Source organism: Protopterus annectens, chromosome 1.part0 (genome assembly GCF_019279795.1).
Source record: "Protopterus annectens isolate FY-2018-M chromosome 1.part0, PAN1.0, whole genome shotgun sequence".
In the NCBI taxonomy this organism is placed as follows: Eukaryota; Metazoa; Chordata; order Ceratodontiformes; family Protopteridae; genus Protopterus; species Protopterus annectens.
This window is the reverse complement of record NC_056725.1, coordinates 192,772,428-192,796,430: the sequence shown is the minus strand read 5'-3', so window position 1 is coordinate 192,796,430 and position 24,003 is coordinate 192,772,428. Positions and strand designations below refer to the sequence as shown.

Below are 24,003 nucleotides of genomic sequence, written 5' to 3'. Positions count from 1 at the left end.
TCTGACCCTGTGTCTCCCTCTCTCACTATAAATATATATATATATATATATATATATATATATATATATATATATATATATATATATATATATATATATATTTATATACATATATATATATATATATATACATATCTATATATATATATATATATATATATATATATATATATATATCTATATATATCCATATATATCCATATATAGCTGTATATATCTATATATTTCTATATATATATCTATATCTATATATGTATATATCTATATATCTACATATCTATATATCTGTATCTGGGTTCATGTCAGTCCACCGACAAGTCGGAAGACCGACATTCACTCCACCGACACATGAAAAGATCGACAGCGCAAACACGGACATTTAACAGGTAAGACTTTTAATTTCACTAATCATGCCTACCACACATGCATAACACTGCCACACTTACTAAACCATGGTAGGCATGATTATCGAAATTAAAAGTCTTACCTGTTAAATGTCCGTGTTTGCGCTGTCGATTTTTTCATGTGTCGGTGGAGTGAATGTCGGTCTTCCGACTTGTCAGTGGACTGACATGAACCCCTGTATCTATATATGTATATATCTATATATATACATATACATATATATATATACATATATATGTATATAAACATATATATATATATATATATATATATATATATATATATATATATATATATATATATATATATATATATATATACATACACACATACTTGTAAACATCCACTGCTGTACATATACATGCACATATATGCACATATACTGCCCACCTTTCATGGTGGGAATATCAATTATGGAACAGTTGTGAGACATACAATTATGTAATAATATTGCACAGTGTTGTGCAGAATGCATTTTGCTGTCCTCAGGCCGTATAGCCTTAGCAGACCTCACTGGCTGTAACTCAGTCCCACAGCATTTAGCCACCACATGACATATACCTGCACTGCTTGCTGTTTTTCAATGCCACACACTACAACCTACATAGATATGTGCACATAGCAACCTTCAAATACATATATATGTCCAGCCTTCACTAACAGTTGCAGTATGTTCCTTGCCCTATTCACATCTGCATATTCATATAGATACAGACTGCTACCACATAAGGAGTGTTCACAGTATGTAGAATACCCTTCAGACACATCATTCGGATGCCAGCAAATACATCAGTGTTACATACCTTACCTTTGTATTTCTCACCTCTGTCTGTTGTACCTGTTGATGTTTTCTTTTCTTTTTTTTTTTAGGTTGGTGTCTTCAACTGCCTCTGTTTGTTTTTTGTTTTTGTTTTGGTTGGTTGGTGTCTCCAACTGCCTCTGTTTGCTGTTTTTCTTTTGTTTTGGTTGGTGTCTCCAACCGCCTCTGTTTGTTTTTTTTTTTTTTTGGGTTGGTGTCTCCAACTGCCTCTGTTTGTTGTTATTTATTGGGTTGGTGTCTCCAACTGCCTCTGTTTGTTTGTCTGTCTGTCTGTCTGTCTGTCTGTCTGTCTCTCGCTCTCTCTCTCTCCAGTTGCTGCAATGATATTATTGCATGTGTGGACAGCAAGTACAGGCTGCTTTTGTATGTATCTGCACATGTGCATGTGATGGCCTCTGCACCAATTGATGCCCACCATTTAGTAATTGCATGCAGCCTGCTGTGTGGTAATTGCAGTTCTCACTGTGATTTCAGGACACTGCTATAAATGATAGGTTAGGTAGGTGTAGGCCTTTCAGTTTTGCAAGGTGGGGACCATACTTGTTTGCTGTGGACACTGTTGTGTCAGTCAGAAGGTTGGTATATGTCTCATATCTGAAGCTGGGTTGTAGCCAGTGAAATGCATGTTGTACTGAAACCTGACTGTTGCTTCTTCAAGTACACTCTTCTCAGTGTGTAAGTTTACTCACACCTCCTAATGCTAACACTGGATACATGGGAGTATGTACTTTCGTTTGGAATTAGGAAATTAACTGGCATACAACAGTAGTTATTGCAATGTATTCCTATGGCTTTCCTATTTTCCCTTTACATTCACTCCTTGTAATGCATGTTATATTTCTTGATTGCAATATATTCCTATGGCTTTCCTATTTTCCCTTTACATTCACTCCTTGTAATGCATGTTATATTTCTTTCAGCACCAAGTTATTGTATATCTGCTGTGGCTTTGTGGTACATCATGCAGACTGGTGAGTCCAAGGTGTGGGGTTTGAGACTGACAAGGGTATTTTATTTTGCTGCTGAGCAATACAAGGGCCTTGTCATACAGAGTGACTAAGGCACTTTTAAGCAGTTGTAAGTGGGTTTGCGCAACACTTAGCAATGCTTAGCTACGCTTAGCTGAGCTTTTTGTATTTTAGCAATACTAAGCTAAGCTTAACTTAGCTCATTTTATGTTCGCAATACTAAGCTAAGCTTGGCGTAGCTTATCATATCTTAGCAATGCTAAGCTAGGCACACACATGCGCACACTGGTGCAAACCCGCTTACTTCTGTTTACAAGTGCTCACTCCCGCTAACCCCCGCACTCATGTCTTTGACAGAAAAGTAAATGGGGAGATAGGAATGTGGTGATAATGGGTGCTCAAAGAGGGGAAGACAGTAGGTAAACTAGCTTGGGATGTAAACGATGGGTGTGGAGAAGGTCCATAGCTGCCCATTTCTTTACCAGCAGCAGCTGTGCATATGCAATACATTAGGTGGGATATTTGAAACCTTCAACCCCTGAGAGAGGGGTGAGGACATCTAAGTATGTTGTGCTACCAATTATGAATATCAGGCACATGCACTGTTTGTGAACTGCTATACTGTCATTAGTACGTTACTCACATCTGAACAGTTTGTGGTTTGTGTTGACATTAGCACAGTCTGCTCAGGACAACTGGACATATTTCTGTACTGTGTATGCCTACCTACACCCTTGGTTGTGCCTGACTACACAGGTATATAGTACCTTTGGGTAGGGGTGCAGAACTGCAGTGTGCATTATTTATTATCGTGTGATGTTTATCTTAGTGAACATGCAGAGTTGCTGTGTACCTGTAAGTCTATGAAGGCTTGTAGTCTGTCTGAGTAGCTCCCACCTGTGGACATATCCAGATGGTAGACAGAGGTCAGCCTAGTATTCTTTGACTGTGCACCACAGCAGTCTTTTCAGCACCTGAACAATGGCATTGTCACAGGTGGTTGCTAGCAGTTCATGGCTACATCCTTTTCTATTTCTGTGTTGTACTGCTACATAAGGGCATGCTTGTGGGATTCATTCTACAGCTATTTGCAGAGTGTTTAACAGCAGACAAGCTGATATGCCTGTGTGTTTCTGACTCTTCCAGGCCTCAGATACACTCACGTATATATTTGAACAGCCTCAGGGAAAGGTACATATAACTGGGATACACCTGTCATATAGTTCAGACATTTTGCAGTTCAGACTTTGGGTGATTCAGAGCATTTCTATTGCTACACCTTTACTGATGTGCAAGCAGTGTCTACACTCACTTATTGACATTTGTTATTAAGTGAGATTCAACACCTTTCTGCCTACTGTTAGTACATTAAACAGGGAGTCAGAGGGGCACAGCTAACATTTGTTTACAAATCAGGGTCATCACTGTAGAGCAGTCACTGTTGGGAGGTCTGGCCTGTGACCTATGCAAATATGCCAGTGTGTATCCTGCTCTGATACTGTGTGGGGTTTGTAAGCTGCTACTGTAGCCTTATTCCCTACTAGCATGGCTGATTCTCATTTCACAGTCATGTCATGCAATTCAACAACACATGCTGGTTAAGGCCCACAGAACAAGATTTGTGTTATGCCATTCCTATTTTCCCTTTACATTCACTCATGGTAATGCATGATAAATTGCTTTCAGCACTAAGTTACTGTATATCTGCTGTGATTTAGTGGTACTTCATGCAGACTGGTGAGTCCAAGGTCCCGGGTTCGAGACTGACAAGGGTATTTTTATTTTGCTGCTGAGCAATACAAGGGCCTTGTCATACAGAGTGACTAAGGCACTTTTAAGCAGTTGTAAGTGGGTTGGCACGGGTTTGCGTGACGCTTAGCAATGCTTAGCTAAGCACACACAAGCTCACACTCGTGCACCTCCACTAACTACTGCTTAAAAGTGCTTACTCCCACTAACCCCCGCGCTAATTTCTTTTAAAGAAAAGAAAATGGGGAGATAGGAAAGTGGTGAAAAAGGGGGCACAGAGAGGGACAGACAGTAAGAAAACAAGCTCGGGATGTGCAGGAAGGGTGTAGGGAAGGCCCATAGCAGCCCATTTCTTTAACAGCGACAGCTGTGCATATGTTGAAAATTTGGAGTGAGTTTTGAGACCTTCCACCACTGAGAGAGGGGTGAGGACAACATAGTTTGTTGCACTGCCAGTTAGAATTATCGGTGTACATGTCCTATGGACATGTGTGCAAAATGGGAAGCTATGTATGGGGCGTAATTTTTTTTCGGGTACAGATTGCCCTTTTTTTTTTTCAGGTGAGAGTGGTAAGTGAGGTAGGGGAAATAGATATATTTGGGGAGGTAGGTTGAGGAGGTAAACAGACAAGACAAACAAGATGCATACAGGGGCGGAATTTGACACATGGGGTGGGTGAACACAATTGACGGGGAAGGTTATTTGGAAATCGCAAGCCCATGAGCCCACAGATGGTAACAGTGGAACTGAGATCCCCACCCATGGGCAGTCACCACCGCACCTTCACAGCCCCAGCGGTGGCTGTGCTGGGGGCTGAGTAGGACGGGCAGGCTCCCCCATGAGACGCGCCACTCTCGGCTCAAGCTGGCGTAGGGAATCAGCAACTGAACGCTGGATCTCCCTATGCACCACAGCCCGGACCCTTCGAAGGGTGATGGGTGGCCCTTCTCTGCCCACGCTTGCATGGGGGGACAAGCCCCATCCTCTGCAGCGCTTCCACCTGAAGGTGGCACAGGACCAACGGAGGAGGGGAGTCCAGATTGGGCACCAGAGCCACTGGTGCCAGGTGCACTTGCCAACTGAGGAGGGACAGGTGGGTCTGCTGGGACCGGCCTTCCCATACGTTCTGTGATTCAGTGTGTTTCATTACAACATAAACAACAGCATTCCAGATTAGTTGTAACAGCATGCAGTAATATTCCCATTAACCCAACACACCACAGTTCCAACAGTTGAACAGCAAACATAACACATGCATATATTGAACAACAGTGGTTATTCCAACCGCATGCAGGGATGATTGGTAGCAACAGGCCACCATGAACGTGGTGTTTGAACAGGGCACATGCATCAACATGAGTGCAAATATTTATGGAACAATAGAACATATCATCATCATCATCCCCTTTTTCCCATTTACATGGGGTTGGGGTATCGTATTAACTGTCGCCAACTCTCTCGATTCAGTGCCACTCTCCTGCCTTCTTCAACACTCATGCCTGATTGTCGCAGATCTTCTTTCACACAATCCATCCACCTCTTTGCTGGACGCCCCCGCTTCCTCTTACCTTCTTCCTGTCTGTCCCAAATCTCCCTCACCAGATTGTCTTCTGCTTTTCTACACATGTGCCCATACCATCGTAATCTGTTTTCTTTGATCTTTTCTGCAATTGGAGCTACTTTGGCTTCTGCTCTTATGTCCTCATTTCTTTGCCTGTCCCGCAGTGTGGATCCTACCACCTTTCTCAGGCACTTCATTTCCATCACCTCTAGCTTCTTCAACTGTTCTGCCTTTACTGCCCAGGTTTCTGTACCATACAGTAGTACTGATCGCACCACTGTCTTGTACACCTTACTTTTCAGCTTCTTTGGCATTCTTCTGTCATATACTACACCTGATACTCTATGCCAGTTGGCTGCAGCCCCTCTGATTCTAGCTTTGACCTCTTCATTCAGACTACCCTTCTCCTCAACCACCCCCCCAGATACTTGAAGCTGTTTACCTGTTCCACTATCTTCCCATCTATCTCTATTCTCAGCTTTTTCTGATTTCCCCAATCTGCTGCCATTACCACTGTCTTATCTGTGCTTAGTTTCATCCCATGTGCCTTCAGATTTGCATTCCATTCTCCTATCCTTTGCTGGAGTTCTAGATCAGAGACTGCCTGTAATGCCATATCATCTGCATACAGCAGCTTTGTTGCTCTGACCCCTCCAACCTGTTTGCTGATGTAGTCCATTACCAGTTTGAACAGTAATGGGCTCAGAGCTGAACCCTGGTGTACACCCACTCCCACTGGGAACCCCTCAGTGAGGCCAAACACTGTTCGTACTTGAGTCACTGGGTCCTTGTACATAGCCTGTACTAATTCTACCAATGTTTCTGGGACTTCAGACCACCGCAGTACTGCCCAGATCAGCTTTCTTGGGACCTTGTCATATGCTTTCTCCAAGTCTAGGAAAGCCCAGTTTGACTCTCTCCTCTTCTCTAGTTTCTTCTCAAGTATCTGTCTCAATGCAAACATCGGGTCAATTGTGCTGCATCCTGATCTGAATCCGAACTGTTCATCTCCCATCTTACATTCTACTATACTGCGTATCCGTTTATCAATCACCCTGTCCAGAACTTTCATGCAGTGTGGTAGGAGTTTGATGCCTCTGTACTGTCCACAGTTGTGGATGTCCCCTTTGTTCTTGTACACTGGCACGAGTATGCTTATTCTCCAGTCATCTGGGATACGCCTTTCTCTCCACACTGCAATTAGTACCCTCAGGAGATATAGGACATATATCCCAACAAATATTTAAGATTACACATACCCATTGAGGTGCGGAATTTCATGGTTTATGCACAAACAGTAGGGTGTAGAAAAAACTTCCATTAACATCTTAGAAACACTTTTACTCTACACTACATTCCTAGTGACTGCAGGTGTATATTCCCTACATGTATTATTACACTTGCCACCATGCATTAGGTTGTGTAGTGGGTTTGGCTAGTTCAATCTATACTTGAACTATATCTCACATACTAACTGTCCAGGATGCAGATGTTACTGCTACATATTTCATGACTGCATTTATATTTCTTTATATACATATCTGGATGTTTTTACATGACATTTTCACTTCTAATTGTACAGAACCCTGCATTTATTGAAGCACACTTACTTTTCTGGGGAACATATTAGCATGCTACTCATGTGCCAGATTTACTTATGCATGCCAGCCAGTAACTGACTGTTGAGGACTGTATATTTACTTCACAGCTACTACCACTTCCATCACCCACTTTATATGGGACTGCAGAACTCTGGGTTGCCAGCACTTTCTAACACATTACTATTTGTAAAATGCAAGGGTACAACAACATTTCATACTAAGTGAAACAGACACACTCTGGGTTTTAGACCTTTATTAATGACATTACACACTTTTCCACAGGCTCACTCCTTTATTTCTTTTAACGGTATATATGGCAGACATGTTCACGACATATTATACCTTTATTAATAGGTTAGCACACTCTTTTTTTAGGCTCACTCGCATATTATTTTATATGACAGGGCCTGAAGAGATATTCCAGACATTTGTTACCTTTCTTAATGGGTTACTACACTCTTTTTCTGCCTGGCGGCGCAGCCTTAGCAGCCTATCAGCATAGGCTTGCGGATTCGTAACACGGTCACCTGCAGCTGTAAAGTAAATGAATAGATATTGAGACATTCCTATCCGTTATGCATACTCCATTTTAAATCCTTACATACTGCATTCCATGGCTACATACTCAGTTGTGGGGCATCCTGCATCCCACTGGCCTCCTGTATCCATTGGTTCAGGTGGTCCTCCTTTCGTCTCTTCAGGTCCGCATGGTGGTGACGGACCTGCTCACCAGTCCGGGGAACGCCTGTGGCACTGGTGAGGTCACGAGCTAACTGGTTCCAATCCTTTGCCTTAAACTCCATCCCTTGGAACTGGCCCTGCAGGAGTCTTGCCTGGCCCTGCAGGAGTCTTGCCCCATGATGGTGGACTAGGAGCCAAACCATGTATTTGGACTCCTCGGTGCCCCATCTCTGCGCTCAGAAGCACACTCCCTCTCCAACACCAGACATTCTGACCGCAGATGTGAGCTACAATCAGTTATGGCGTGTATTCCCACCTGTGGGGCTTAAATATGTCGCATTTCCCACACGTTTTTGTGATTGGCCATTTTGTAAAATTCTCGGCTGACTGCAGACCTGCTTAGTAATGGTTAAACTACCATTCCTAAGTTTCTGAATGTTAATAGTGGCTGTTTCCCCTATCTTGTCATGGCTTAGTGGTTCTGTACTTTGATTATGATGCAAAGGGTCCTGGGTTCAAACCTTGTCATTCTTTTATTTTAATACTGTCTAGACAGGTTAGGGGGTGTGGCTGTGTTTAAGCAACTTAGCTCTACGTTGCTCCCCTGTGCCCTACGGTGCCCTGGTTGGCGTGGCGCGTATGTCCAAGCAAACACATTGCGCTGGGTAAAGCAGTATTAAACGTTGGGCAACTCTATTGTGCTGGGTAAAGCGCTATTACACTATGGGCAACTCTGTTTAGCTGGGTGAAGTGCTATTAAACTATGGGCAACACTGTTTAGCTGGATAAAGCGCTATTAAATTATGGGCACCTCTGTTTAGATGGGTATAGCGCTATTAAACTATGGGCACCTGTGTTTAGCTGTGTAAAAAGTTGCTTAATGGCAGGCTATTATATATCTGGGTCTTTTCAAAATATATATTTTGTTCGCTGATACATTGGCCATGTCACTGCTTTTAATAAAATTTTAATCGTATTTGTCTGGTATTATTTCAAATACTGATTTAAAACATAAATAAGAAGGGGAGTGGTGGGACTCGAACCGTGAATGCCTTCTCTTTGTGCATACGCTCTACCATTATGCTATTGCTATTTGGATTAATTTGCATAAGTAGTTCTTATATGCTCTTCAGTGTCACAATTGCTAACTGTGGTTAAGCAATGGGCACACCCGCACAAACAAGCGCAAATACGAGCAGCTATATTGTGGATTTAAAAAAAATATATATTTTCCTTTTTATAACTCTGATGGGGGTTTACAGTGTCAGGGAGTGTGGTGTTGGGTGCAAGTACATTTGAGCGGACTCGCTGTTGTCTGTTGACATTATGCTTTTTAAAACCTTGCAGGGGCGTGGACTTTTAAACTGCTTGACAGTCGGACACGCCCCCTGCTTTCCTACTCAGTCCGTGTAAGAGTTACGGATGAGTCCGTGTGCCCTCATGAATATTCATGGCACGCTGACGTCATACCATTCAACTGCAGCCTCCGAGTGAGACATATTAAGTCTTACACGGAGGTTTCGTGAATCCGGCCCAAGGTTTGATTATGAAGATCATGAAAAGAAAATTTTAATATTATTTTACTGTATAAAGGCCTTACTATACTAATAAATAGCTTATTCATTTGTTATAAAACCATACCTCAGTGGGACTGCATGCACCATTCTCCACTATGTTACTCAGGATGTAACCCTTCCACCAAAATCTTATAGCCCACCCATCACATTCCACCAGCTGCTGTCTATGGAGTGGTATGATCCTATATTAATAAATGAAATGCTTTGGCTCTGTAATTTACATACTTTTTAATTTCTCATTTCCTTTCTTTGAAATGGTGTCCACTGATTGAAGATTTTAATTTGCTCCCAACCAATGCTTCATACAAAGGTACTGAAATGTATTTATTTTTTTAAACAGAAGTCTTTTTTAATAATTACAGTGGCTATAGTTCTGTTTGTAAGGATACTGTTCATGTTGTAATGTGAAAGTAGTCAGTGCACAAGTATTTTACATTTCACTTCTTTTATTTATTCTTTTTTGAAAATGTAGCATCCTCATTTTTTTAGTCTTTTGCTGTGCATAATTCCAAAAAGTACTGATACTTAACTTGTAAACCTACATTATTGAAGTGTTCATCACTGTGTTCTCTGTAGTTAAGCAACAATTAAAATATCTGTTTACTACATATGATGGCTTTAAGTGTGCTTAACTTTATCTGTCCTGATGAAATCTCATTCCCTCCTTTCCCATTATATACGGTCACTTACTTCTCATTACACTTAACACATAGAGAAAAAATGTATGCTCTCTTACCTTTAATTTCTACCGAACTTAAGATATTTCCCAGCAATTTATTATTTATAACCCAGGCTTTCTGCAGAAGACATGCAGCTGAGCTAGTATTACTGTATCTGCCTGCAGTGAAGTCCTCATTGTGTTGTACTAACGGAACAGCAACTTCCACTTCAGCTGAAGACAGCGATCTGACTATGCTGGAGTGGAGGCAGGAAAGGAACATACCAGTGCAGAAGATATAGGACAAAATGAGAAGACAGACACAGTTAAATACATTTTCAATGTGCTGCTAATACACATTCTGTTCAATAAATTACAGATTTCTTGAAATGCCACATTCTTCAGTTTAATTGACACTGGTAAAGATAACACCGGGAAAAAGTCATACATTTGTGAAACATTAGTTTTTAGTCACTTCATGGAGGTCAGGTTTTTACTATATTAGGTCTCAGTAAAATTAAACTTATGAATTCTGTGTTCCACCCAAAACTTGGGAGGGGGCACTCCAAGAAATGCACATTGACATTAATGTGAAATTTTATTCACTTTAGACAATTTTCTCTGTCGTCATTTGCTAACATATAACACTGAAACAATTTCACTGTTCATGTCTCAACAGAACAGCTTAGGTGCAAAAGATAACACTACCTGCTGTAAAAGGAAAACAAACATATGAGGCATTGTTTCATTCTTAACTATTATCATTTTCTCTTGGTTGAATTATATTATAATCACACCATGAGAAATTAAAGACTCGGACAAGGACAACTTGCTGTATTAGACTTCTTGGCCTGATAGGGCAAGAACAGCTGTTGACTGAGCTACTGGTGGACAAGGGAGCAAGTTCAAAGGGGTGAGCGGTGTGTCATTGTACAATCTTCTCCATGCTAAAAATAAGGAACTATATATACATATATTTTTTATTCACAGCTAATGCTATTTTATGTGACATTAAATTTTAACAGATATTTTCTTCTGGCTTTAGGGGTTGCCACAGCGGATCACCTGTCCACTCATGAATGGCAGTGAAGTTTTTACAGTGTTGAGTTGCCAGCCCAGCACCCGACCTTCCACAGAAGGCACACATATGCACACACTCATGCCTAGAGCCAGTTTGGAGTAGCCAATCCACCTACAGCATGCCTTTGGGATGTGGGAGGAAATCCACATGACCACAGGGAGGACATGCAGACTCTATACAGAAGGCACCCCAGCCTAGGATCGAACCAGAGAACCTCTTGCTGTGAGGTGGCAATGCCAACTGTTGCACCACCAACAAATATAGTTCATGGTAAAAAAAAATTAGCATGTGATATACAAATCAAGGAGATCCATATGGATAGCACAGTGAATAGCATTGTTTCCTCACACTAAGAAGTTCTGTGGTTTGATTCTCTGCTGGGTTGCCTTCTGTGCAGAGTATGCATGTTCTTCCTGTGCTTGCATGGGTTTCCTCTGGGTGCTCCATCCACATTCCAAACACATGCAGTAAGTGGATTGGGCACTCTAAATTTGCCATGGGTGTGAGTGTGTGGTATAGAAGAACAAGCACCACAGGGCTAGCCACCTGGCAGCGTGAACATTGGTTGTAGATGATTGCCATTGTTGATTTGACTACCTGTCCCTGTGTGCAACATAAAAAAATAAAAAATGGGGAAAAAGGAGATGTGGATGGATACTGACTATTTTGCATATAAAGGCAATTTTAATAAGATTTCAATGTATATTTCTTGTGTTATTTTTATTAAAATACTGTATTATCTTCATTTTCTTTACATTTTTAGATGTTATAATACCATGCTGTACCTGAATGGTATATTCATGAAATGTAGAGTAACATTTTCACTAGTTTTTTACAGTATCATAGTTCTAGTGACATAAAAAATCAAAAGACTAGTGATATTACTGGCTATTTACAGTAAACAACTTGAAAGGATGAACTTAATATACTAAGTTTTTATATAGAAAATGATGCTCTGTTGATAACAGACCAAGATGCAAATATTTCATAATTGTACTAGTTTAGAATTATATAGTTAAAAATGATTATTAGTAACAGAGTAAAGACAATTAATATATATTTTACTTTTTTTAGTCATCCTGAAAAATTCCGTATTGTAACTGGCATTAATAAACTTTCAGAAATTAAAGATGCCAGTCAGCTGTTAAAAATTAGCAAAATCATCATGCATGAAGAATATTCTGAATCCACAACTAAGAATGACATTGCACTAATTAAACTAGTAAATCCCATCAGCTATACTGACTACGTCCAACCTGTCTGCATCCCGTCCATAGAGGAGACACAGACATTAGATCTGTGCTTTGTCAGTGGCTGGGGGCATTTTACACGAGAAGGTAAGCAGCTTAACTTACACCACTAAGCATTTGCTGTTGTGTAACTTTTTATCTGCAGTTTGCCAGAATGTTTTTCTCTACATCAACATAGAGATTTCAGGTAGTGAGAGTTATAATCTGTTACGTTACATGATGTTATGCTTCACTATTTATACATAGGCAAAAACAGTGTAGCATATTTTAGCAAAGTTTTGAAAAACAGTTAGACTCATTGCATTTGAATAAATGGACGATGCTGAAGAAAAAAATCATGTATTTGGTAGTCACAGAGATATAGGTTGATCTTTTGGTATTCTGAGATCTGATGTTGTCTTCTCCATTCATTCTTCAATACATGGGACTTAGATCCAAACTCACACGTGGCTTTGGTCACTTTAAAGCTTTGGATCCAGTGCTCAGACTCCTCCTTCTACCCTTAATCCCCAAGTGCAGAAAGAGCTTCCCCAAGATCTCATTTGCCTCCTTCAGTGCTGGATTGATCTTATTGTTCTAGCATAGATGTTAGAAAAACATTTGTTATAATCTCAGATAAGGGTTTATCTTAGTTAAACCTCTCAGATAGATTCCGTGTCCCTTTTTCCTTCTTTCTCTTGCAGTTAAAAAAAAGACATGGCAGTGTTTCTTAGTATTTGTTATGTAGTGTTAAGTAGTTGCTAATATTTAAAAAAAAACTTTAAGACTTGTATTGCTTAGTATTGGTGTATCTTTTAGAATAGTTGTTATTGTTGTGATTGTTTTTGCTCTTTTTTTCTCCATTTTTTGACGTGTGTGAGTTTGATGGCCTTTCTATTGGTATGCATGGATTTGGATTTGGTTGTACGGCCAATTGTCGAATGCACCATGTTGAACTGCAAAATGCCAGTTCGGCATAATTGTGAATGCAATTATGTTGAAGCCCCAAACATCCCCTCCTTTTTGACCCATGGTAGCGCTTGTTTAGGTGGTACAGCAGTCAAAAATGTCGAATTTTGAATTTTATATGACATTTCGATCATTCGACATCTAAATCTTCGACATTTAAGTTCAGAGAACACCCTGTTTGACAATTGGCAGTATGACCAAATCCATGTAAACCCTTTCTATTATAGCAAACAAGCTTACTGACTTTAAGAAGCACATGTCCTGCACACAAAAACTCCCCAATTCAGATGCAGATGCTAAATGTGTGGACTGTCTTGGCCCCTAGTATCTGTATGTGTCCTACTCAATTTGCGAGGCCTGTGGTCAAAAGGCTCCAGTAGAGAAATGTAATCAATTGATACTTAAGGGTCTTCTTCAAACTACTGGAGAAAACCCTCTTCAGCTTTGGGGAAGTCAGTGATCTCTACATCTTCAGCTTCCTCTGCTTCATCTTCCAAGAGGCAGGAAAAAACAAAATCTTCAGAAAAGGGCAAGGACAAATCAAAGTTTTCTAGAAAATGGTCTCTGGACCCTACACCTTCATTGTCCCTGGCACCAAAAATCATTACATCTTTGGAACCAAAGTTTCTTTCTGATAAGATTATTATTGCATCCATGACTCCCCCTAAGCTTTCTGGAGCCTGTCTCCCTGAGACTAAGATCTCTGATTTTACAAGACAGAACACCATACTTGTCCAGGCCCCCCCCCTTCAGCGTTGCCCTTTAATTCAGTTACATCTTCTCCGAGCCTCATTGAAGCAGACATGAACAGGATGATGAGGAGTTTTATTCAGACCCAGATCCAGTTAGGGGTATTCTCATCTCCAATCACTGTAAGATTTGCAAGAACCATTTCTCCCTGTCACTCCCTGATGGCTCCTTCTCTGATACATCTTCTTGGATTGTAGCTCCTTGATCCATCTCTTGCACATGGTAGATCTGCATCAGAGCTGAACCTACATATTTCTTCAACCCTAGTGGGTTCTCTGATGAAGTCTGCTCTGTCCCTATCACAGCCATCTGAGTTCTGGAAACATAATGTTGGCACTGACTCAGACCAAAAATCGGATCCAAGGTCTTCAGATCCTTTCCTTCCCTTAGGAGCCTTGATGTTAGATAGTTAAGTCTCTGGCAACCACCTCAGACACTAGCCGAATGCTTCCAGGGTTGAGTCACCTCAGAGAGTTTCAGTTCTCAAGGCTAAAATCCCTGCATCCATTTTGGGCTCTGTGTTCAAGGCTTTTAACAGAGTACTCCCCCAGCCTAGAGTAAAGTCTTCTCTTTCATAGTCAGCTCTAACTCTTCCCCATGGGATTTCCCAGGGTCCACAGCCTGCTATCCTAGTTTTTTCAGGGAGGATAGTTCTTGAAAGCCTTGAACCTATTCTCCCAACGTTTCTCAGCCCTCCCCTGAGCAACTCACAGAGGAGATTCACAAAAAACATAAGTGTAAAGGGAGACAATTGGATTTCCCAGAGGAATATCCAACCACTGACACTGATTTCAATGAAGGAGAAGATTCTCCCAGATCCCCCCTTGAGAATGTCTCATTCAGAGATAGATTTTCAAACATCTTAGACAGACAGGGTGTTGGTCTTCCCAAACTCCTTCTTCTGAGGAATTAGTCTTTCTCAAGGCTTTCAGCTCTGGCCCATCTACTTCTTGGGTGGTGCCCCCCACTGATAAAATAATTGATTTGATCTCATCCTGGGCATGGAAGGAACGTGACACAGTTGAACCTATTTCCAAGAAGCCTGATAAGTTCTTAGTTGCTCTGAAGGGACAAATACACTGGAGCAATGGCCCAGCAGTAGATTCCATGATTGTGGAGGAAGCCACCAAAAAGGAGCTCACAGAAGAAAGCTCCTCTGCCCATCCACCAAACAGAGAGTCACATACTTTGGACAGATTCAGGGAACAGGTCTATACCTCATCTACTTTCTTAATGAGAGCACTTGGTTACCTGTCACACCTTACGCAGAACAAATTGGTAAAAGAGATCTCCAATTTTCTCTCTCAAAGGCTTTTACTGTGGATCAGAAAAAAAACTATTGATTCTCAGTTGGCTATCCTACAATCTTTATCCAATGTCTTTATGCAGATGGCTGTGGTTTAGTCCATTCTTCCACTGTTGAGGAGAAATAACTGGATGTGTTTGATAGATCTTCAAGATGCATACTACCACATCAAGATGGAAAGGTGCTCCAAGAAGTATCTCCCCTTCTGGCTGAGACACAGTCACTTCCAATGCAGAGCTCTACCCTTTGGACTCACCACAGGTATTTACCAAATGCATGGCTGTAGTGGCAGCTCAATTATGGCTGTAGGGTTTTGAGTGTTCCCCTATTTGGACAACTGGCTCATTACTGCACCTTACAGGGAACTAGTCATTCAGGCCAGGGATTCCTTACTCTACTTGTGATGAACCGGGAATAATAGTTAACTTACAAAAATTCAAAGTACAACCAGTTCAATCTCTGGAATTCATTGAAGCACTTTTGGACACAAGATCTTTGATAGTGAAACACCCTCATCGTAGATCTCATCCCTCCACCAACAATCTCAACAATCCTACCAGAAGCCACCTGTCAAAATAATTCTTCACCTTTTAGGCTCCATGGCTGCCTGCATTATGTTAATACCAATAGTCAGGTTCTACAGGCAAGTTCTTCAGTGGACCATGGTGGCTCAGTAGTTGATCAAGGAACAACCACTGTCCTCTCTGGTCTTCCTCACAAATATTTGCATTGATCACATGCAGTTTTGGATAAGTTCTCCTCCTCTTCATCAGGTCTGTCCTTTCATTCTCTCCATCCCACAAGCCACAGTGAGATTGGATGCTTTCCAACTGGGGTGGGGACTATCCAGGCAGATGATCTTAAACAAAAGTCACTTTTCACATCAATATTTTGGAGATGAGAGCAGTCCTCTAAGCATTGCTGGCCTCTCAGGACTCCCTCCCCTTGGGTGTGTGTTCTATCTAAACAGACAACATGGCTGTGGGTTGGTATATCAAGAGACATGGAAGAACCAGGTCTTACATTTGTGTTGAGAGGCCATGTGAGTATGGCAATAGGAAACATCTTGTCAATGCTTTTTTTCTTGCAACACATATCTCAACATCCTTGCGGACAGGTTGAGCAGATCCATTCTACTTCCTCATGCATGCTCCCTCAATCCATTCATAATAGAGCAGATTTTCAGCCACTGTGGCCAGCCTTGTTGCATTCTCTTTACATCTCCCATGAATACCAAATGCAACAAGTTCTTTGCTCTAATACCCATAAGGTGGAGTCACCCAGGGACAGACTAACACACCCTTGACCCCCATGACTCCTTTATGCCTTTCCTCCAACACTGTTGATCTCAAAAGTTCTTACAAAAAGCATCAGCACTGAAGGTCAAAATCATTCTCATAGCACCGTATTGGTCTTGACAAGTGTGGTTTTCCTTCTGGTCTCATCTAGTTTACCATCCCTGGGTGCTGGTCTCAGACTCAGATTTACTATTTCATCCATCAGGGTTGCCTCACCAAATATTCAGGCTCTCAAATTAACCACATGGTTTCTCCATTTCCAATGATAGTTCAACAGTCAAGGGTTTCCCCCAAATTTGTCCACATTCTAACTTCCTCACAAAAATCTTCCCCTAGGAAACTCTACATGAGCAAATGGAAAAGGTTTTCTGTTTGGGCTATGAAGAAAAACACTGACCCTTTTCAGCCCCTCTCCTAGCAATTTTGGACTTCCTGGCACACCTTTTTCAATGTACAGCCAGCTATTCCACTATCAAGGTGGAATTATTTGCTGTTTCTTCTTTCCATGTGGGGAAGAACATAGCCCCATAGCTTCTCTTAAGGATTATCCAACACAGTTCTCTGGGGGACATTTCTTCTTCACACTCCCAACTTAGAGATCCAATTCCTCCATGGGGTATTACTACTGTTTTGCAGTTTTTAGTGGGCCCTCACCTTGAACCTGATGTTAAAGTTGATCTGTAATTTCTGCCATGGAAGACTTTAGTTTTTGGTGGCTATCACCTCTGCCAGGATAATTCCTGAGTTACATTTCCTTTCCTCGAAACCTGCATATCTAATTTTTCACAAAGACAGAATGTTTCTAAAAGCCACTCCATCCTTTCTATCTAAGGTAGCTTCTAAATCATCCATCAAGCAGTCCATAAATTTGGAAGTCTTCTTCCCAAACTTCTCAAACAAGTATGAATATACCTTGCATTTGCTAGATGCTCACTACCAATTGCATTTTTATTTGTATCAGACAACATTTTTCAAAAAATCCAATCAGATATTTTCTCCTTTTCTAAAGCCAACTTGGGAAAAGTAGTATCCAAATTCACACCATATCACTGGTTGGCTTAGTGCATTTATTTTGTTTACTACAAAAAGTGATTATCACTCTGACCCCTAAGGCTCATTCTACGCAAGATCTGTGGCTTCATCTACTGCCTTCTTCCCCAGTGTCCAAATTGATGACATATGTGCTGCAGCTAACTGCTCATAAGTCCATACTTTGATCTCACACTACAAACTGGATATCCAGTCTAGATCCAGGACTTCTTTGGGTTCACTTATGAATTTTCTTCCATGAGGCTTCCCAAGTATAACACTCAATGGGGGCTCTGTTACATCTGTTGAGAAACCAGCAGAAAAGACTCCATCAGATAAGAAAGTTATGTACTTACCATAATGTCAGATTTGTGTTGCCATATTTTATCTATTCCTCAACTACCCTTCCACCATCCCCCTCCTTACCTTTTGTGTGCAATGTTTCTTTATCATGTTCTCATTCTGAGATGGATCTAGCTGACCTTAAGTTGGTTCTTAAAAGTTAAGTCTGTCTTTACTCTTATCCTTTGGCAGATGGTCATTTTTTCCATTTAAATACCTTATTAGATTACTATCATATATTTTTGATTCGTCTAATAGTTTTGGGCAGGCAAACTCAATCTGAGGTAGTTTGTTCTGCACATTGAGATTATGGGTAGGGGAGGAGCCTGAGCACCAGATCCAAACCTTTGAAATGGCCAAAGATGGATCTGAGATTAGATCCAAGAACCATCCATTGAAGAATGAACAGAATATGGCAACACAGATCTAATGTTTTGGTAATAACATAACTTTTTTTATTTGTTCATTAAGCACTAACCTCAACTTTAAGTTGTAGGCCCAAAAAAGAGTCCTCTTGTTCTTGACATAAAAAAAATAAAAAACAAAAACAAAAATCTCTTCTCTTATTTACACTGTGGCAAACCACTTGCTACAAATGTAAGAAGCAGCTTGCTACAGCTAACTAAAACACAATGAGAGATGAGCACTTCATTCCTGACTAAAAATGTAGTATCAGCATTCATTTTTTAAAGAAAATGTATTAATTTAACATATTTACAATATATACACAGGAAGGATGAAATTCAACATCACATACTGTTATACAATGTTATGAATACATTGAATCATCAAAGTAATCTTATACAATTAATACATTAAGAGTCTTGGTATTTCAATAGCAACATTTCAAGGCTATCCCAATGGTTAAAAGTCTTATTATGATTTACAGATCATGTTTTGATCACTCCCTTTTCAGTTTTACATGGTATTGCTGTCAAATTTAAAAATTCTTTGAATGTAGGAACTGAATTTGATTTCCAAATTTTTTTGTAATAACTTTAACATCTACTGCCCAGGAGACTCCAGAACAGATTTTGTTGTTGGGTTTTAAAGATAACAATAATAATTGTTTATTATAATTGTTTGTGTCTTTCGGCTTTTTCCCAGTTAGAGGTCGCCACAGCGGAACTCCGGTCTGCTAATGATTGGCAGTAGATTATTACATACTGGCTTGCCGGGCCTAACGCACACCTTCAACGAAGGAATGCCCATTCACGCATGTCGCTACACAGAAGACGCTCTAACTGAGAATCGAATGGACAATGTCTAACTGTGAGGCGACAACGCTACCGCAGCACCACCACTGCATAATAATAATAATAATAATATTAATACTAATAATATAATTATTATTTATGATTAACTTATATTACTTAGATAAGCTTCCTTTGTAAGTCAACAATTTTCCCCCAGCATTTATATATTCATATAATGAGGAATAGTGTTCTGTTCCTCTTCACTCATATTATCTACAAATTAATTTAATTTCTTACTGATGGATAATATTAACCAGTTAACAAATTTATCCAACTTATAATCTTTCATTAAATATTCTGGTGACTTACCTTTTCCTTTTTCAAAGCAACCAGACCATAGGTTTATAGGTTCATAGGTTCATACTAGGCTATCTGCCTTAGGGCATTTATAAGCCTAGCCAGAATGTGTTTGGCTTTCGCCACCCATTTTAAATTTATTTTGCTATGCCCTTTTTCGAGGTTAGTATACTGTGCCTCTGTCTAACAGTGACACAGAAGTGATACCTGGGGTAAACCTACGATCTCCCATCCACTCATCAAGATTCCTCTTGAAGAGAGTCAATGAGGGACTCTGCCTAACCTGGACTGGGATTTTATTCCAGAGTGAAGGGAGCCTCTGGATTATGAATCTGTCCCTCCAGCATGTTCTATTTATTTCAGTGCTGAGGTTCAAGTCTCTCGAGCGCGTAGCTCGATGGGATTTGGATTTTCTGAGGTGCAGCATGTCCATTAATTCTGGGTTGGACATGGCTTTATACGTTAGGCACAGATCGCCTCTGAACAGGCGGTATGCCACTGAGTAGAGCTGGAGTTTCTTTAACTGGGCAGCATATGGCATCTGTTTGAGCCCTTTGATCTTCTTGGTGAGGTACTTTTGGGGTCTTTCCAGTTGCTGCAGGTGTCTGGTATGGTACATCCCAAAAGGGGCATTGCACTCAATTATGGGCCTGATGAGGGATGAGTAAAGAGGCACAATGACCTCCCCTGATCTAGATGTGAATCCCTTCATGATTAGGTGGGCTATATAAAATGTTTTTCTAACCACTTTGGCCACGTGGTTGTCAAATGAGAGATTGCTATCAACTTGGGTCCCCAGGTCCCTAATTACTTCTTCTGTACTTAATGGATTACCACCTATGTGGTAATTTGTGGGCACTTTGTTTTTGCCAAAGGGGATGACTATACACTTTTTGGCATTTAGCTTGAGGCCATGGCTCTGGCACCAGTTGTCTGTTTCTATGAGGCCCTTTTGGAGGATGCTTGTGTCGGCTGGAGAGTCGATTATGGTGCCCAGTTTGCAGTCATCTGTGAACTTGGTCAGCCACAGTCCTTCCGTGTTGGCCTGTACCTCCGAGAAATATATACCGAACAAGAGAGGTCCCAGGACTGAGCCTTGTGGGACACCACTTGTAACTGGTTTGGAGTCTGACATGTGGGTTCTGTCCTTGAGCCAGTTTGCAATCCATCTAGTGACATAGGGGTTTATATTTAAGCTGTTGAGCTTATCTATAATGCCCGAGTGGGGTATTGTATCGAAGGCTTTTACGAGGCCCAGGTAGGCTGTGTGGACCACCTTCCCCTCGTCAATGGCCTTGGTGACTGTTTCAAAGAAATCAACCAGGTTTAAGAGGCAGGATCTGCCCTTAACAAAGCCGAACTGGGTAGGATCCAGTGTCTGTAGGTCCCCAATATCTTTATTTATGAGGTCCATGATGATCCTTTCCATAGCTTTGCAGACCAAGCTAGTCAGGCTTATGGGGCGATAGTTTCCAGGATCCGTTGAGGCACCACCTTTATGGAGAGGGACCACTGTTGCTGTACGCCACTCTTTGGGCACATATCCTGTAGTAAGGCTGAGATTGAACAGTAATTTTATGTTTGGGTTTAGCTGTTCTTGGAGTTCATGTAGGACGCAGCCCGGGACACCGTCTGGTCCCATTGATGCTGTGTTTTTTGCTTTGGAGAGGGCGGCTCTTACCTGAGCATCTGAGATGTCAGGGGGGCAGCACTCTGCTGGGATAGATATTTGCCCTTTTGGTGGGGAGAAGTTTGCGCTGAACCTGTCAGCTAGGATGTTGGCAATGTCTGTGGGTTCAGTGTATTTTTTGTCATTTTGGACTAATTCTAGGCATATCTGGGAATTACCACCCAGGTTCCTAACATAACTAAAGAAAGCCTTGTGATTATCCTTAGTGTCCTATGCAATTTTTCTCTTGAAGCTGGACTTAGACAATTTTATGAGTGCCCGTAGTTTTTTGCTAATACTGATCAGTGATGCCTTCCCTTTTTGGGATTTTGCTCTATCATTTAGTAGCTTCCTCCTTCTATTGTATAGTTTGTTTATGGCTGGGGTCCACCAGACAGGACGTCTGCCTTTGGAGGATTGGGTCTTGGTTTTATTTGGGATCGCATGATCCATGCATTCCTGAAGGTGTTCATAGAATGCGTTTATAAAGGATTCTGTGGTCTGGGCCGTATTTTCCACAGGCCCGGGGGCTTTGAAGGATTCCACCTCGGTTTTGAGGAGTGTGAAATTTGCTTTAGAGAACTGGTTTTCTGGGCAGGGGGTGGGGTCGGGATGTGAATATCCAGTGAGATTAGTTTATGGTCTGATCTTACTAGTGAGGGATACACTTCTGGTCTGGAGCATAGAGTCCCCATGTTGGTGATGATCAGGTCCAGTATGTTTTCCCCTCTTGTGGGAGTGGTAACAAGTTGTTCCATAGCATTTGAGTTTATAAATTCTAGGAACCTTTGGGCTAGGGTGTTGGAGCTAGAGTAATGCTCCCAGTCTTTGTTTGGGTAGTTGAAGTTGCCCAGTATAATGGTGTTTGGAGAGACCTTCATATTTTCCAGTGTTCTCAGAAAGGCCGAGTGGGGTTCCTGGGTTTGGGAGGGTGGTCTGTAGCAGGCTATAAACTGGAAGGCAGTTTTACCCACTGTTAGTTGCACATGGATAGCCTCTGATGCTTCGTGCTTTGCCACCAACCTGGAGCTGTGGGTATCTTTGATGAATATCGATACTCCCCCTCCTTTTGTGGTTCGGTCCAAGTTTTGGGGCTGAAAAGCATGGTATGAGGTATAACCTGGTAGTGCTGGGGTGCTCTCGGGAGCCCTGAACCAGGTTTCTGTTACTGCACAAATATCGATGTTCTCCATGCTAAGGAGAGTTTTGAGTGCATGCATCTTGAGGTTTAGACTTCTGGCATTTAGTAGCATTACTCTTAGTTTCTTATCCCTTGTGATACCTATGGAGGTGGGTTTGTCTTTTGAGCCTTGCCTAAAAAAGGCACTATGGGGGTAGCAACTGCCTTTGCCAATATCCGAAAGCCCAGGGGTGACAAGTGCAAGCCGTCCCTAGCGAAGCATCGTGGCTTGTCGAGCATATCATCCCAAGCTGACAGGCATTGGATCCCCTTTGAATGACACCAGTACTTAAGCCAATTGTTGAAATTGATCATCTTGTCTTCATACTGTGGCATCATTCTTGGTGAGGGTAAGATGCTACTCAAGGTCAGGGTCATACCGGCCTGGGCTACATGCTCAGAGAGCTCCTTTATGTCTCTTTTCATGTAGTCCAGGGAGGTACATCTCAGGTCATTCACACCAGCATGGACAATGACTGAGTCATATTTGTACTTGCCTTGGAGTGACCTGAGTGCTTGTGTTATGTGGCAGATCCTCGCGCCCAACAGGCTGCTCACTGTGACCCTTGTTCAGCCTGGTGAGCGGGGCATCAGTGTGCCTGATGATATAGTCACCTATTACAAGTGTATCAGGTGTGTTGTTTAGTCTTAAGGGCTGTGACTGTTCAGCACACTGGCTTTGTGAGATATGTGTTACACGTGTTTTGTTTTGCGGTAGCGGTTGCTTGGGTGTCTGCTTTGGAGGTCTCTGCTGCTTAGGCAGATCTTTATTTAGAGCCTCCGAGTATGTTTTTGTGTGATTATGTGTTTGGTTTGCTGTTGTGGTAGGTCTATGTGAGACTGGAATTGTAGTGAGTGTGGTTTCCTTCTCCTCCTGACTGGTTATGCCAGTACTGAGTTGAGAGAGCTTAGCCTCCAGTTTGGCTATATGGTTGCATCTCTCACATGTGTTGTAATTTGTTGGGAGGAGGAGAGGGTTGTCTGTGTACATGAGGCAGTTGTAACATTGCCTCAAGATTCCCAGATTCACCAGCTGGACCGGAGAGGAGATTGACAACTGACCTTTGGACATTTGGGCATAATACAAATCCATTCCTTTTTAGTAAATTCATTTTAACATTGTTCTGAGTTTCCTTAAATCTAGAGGTATGTGCAATGGGAAAGCACAAAAATGTCCATTCTAATATTAATGGAGTTTAAAAAACATATCTTTAACCATTTTAAGCATTAATTTAATATATCCACAATCTAAAGACTGACATGGATTTCCTTATGATGCAAATCTTATTAACAAGATGAAAGGATTGGTATATATTTCTAACTTATCATATTTGATAAACGTATAAGAATTGAATAAATTCTGCTCCTGAATGATTTTTCTTTGAATAGTATAAGTTGAGTCTATCCAGAGTATAATAGAGTTAAAATTTGCAACACTAGAATAAGATTTTACATCTGGGAAGCTAATACCACCTGTTAGACTGCAGATTTTCACTGTATTCTTAGTGATTTCACTATAGTATATTAAGATAAAATAATAGGCCTGAAAATATAGAGTCAAACTTGTGTTTTCATA

General features: G+C 41.2%; 1 protein-coding gene across 1 annotated transcript in view; it reads left to right on the top strand.

The window, feature by feature from the left end:
• The window catches only part of LOC122798578 (acrosin-like), a 174,269-nt gene that overhangs the window by 16,883 nt on the left and 133,383 nt on the right, over nt 1-24,003 (top strand). The window contains exon 2 of the mRNA XM_044067990.1: nt 12,177-12,439. Within this exon, the coding sequence (XP_043923925.1) occupies nt 12,177-12,439 (263 nt within the window). The remainder of the gene's footprint in view (nt 1-12,176; nt 12,440-24,003) is intronic.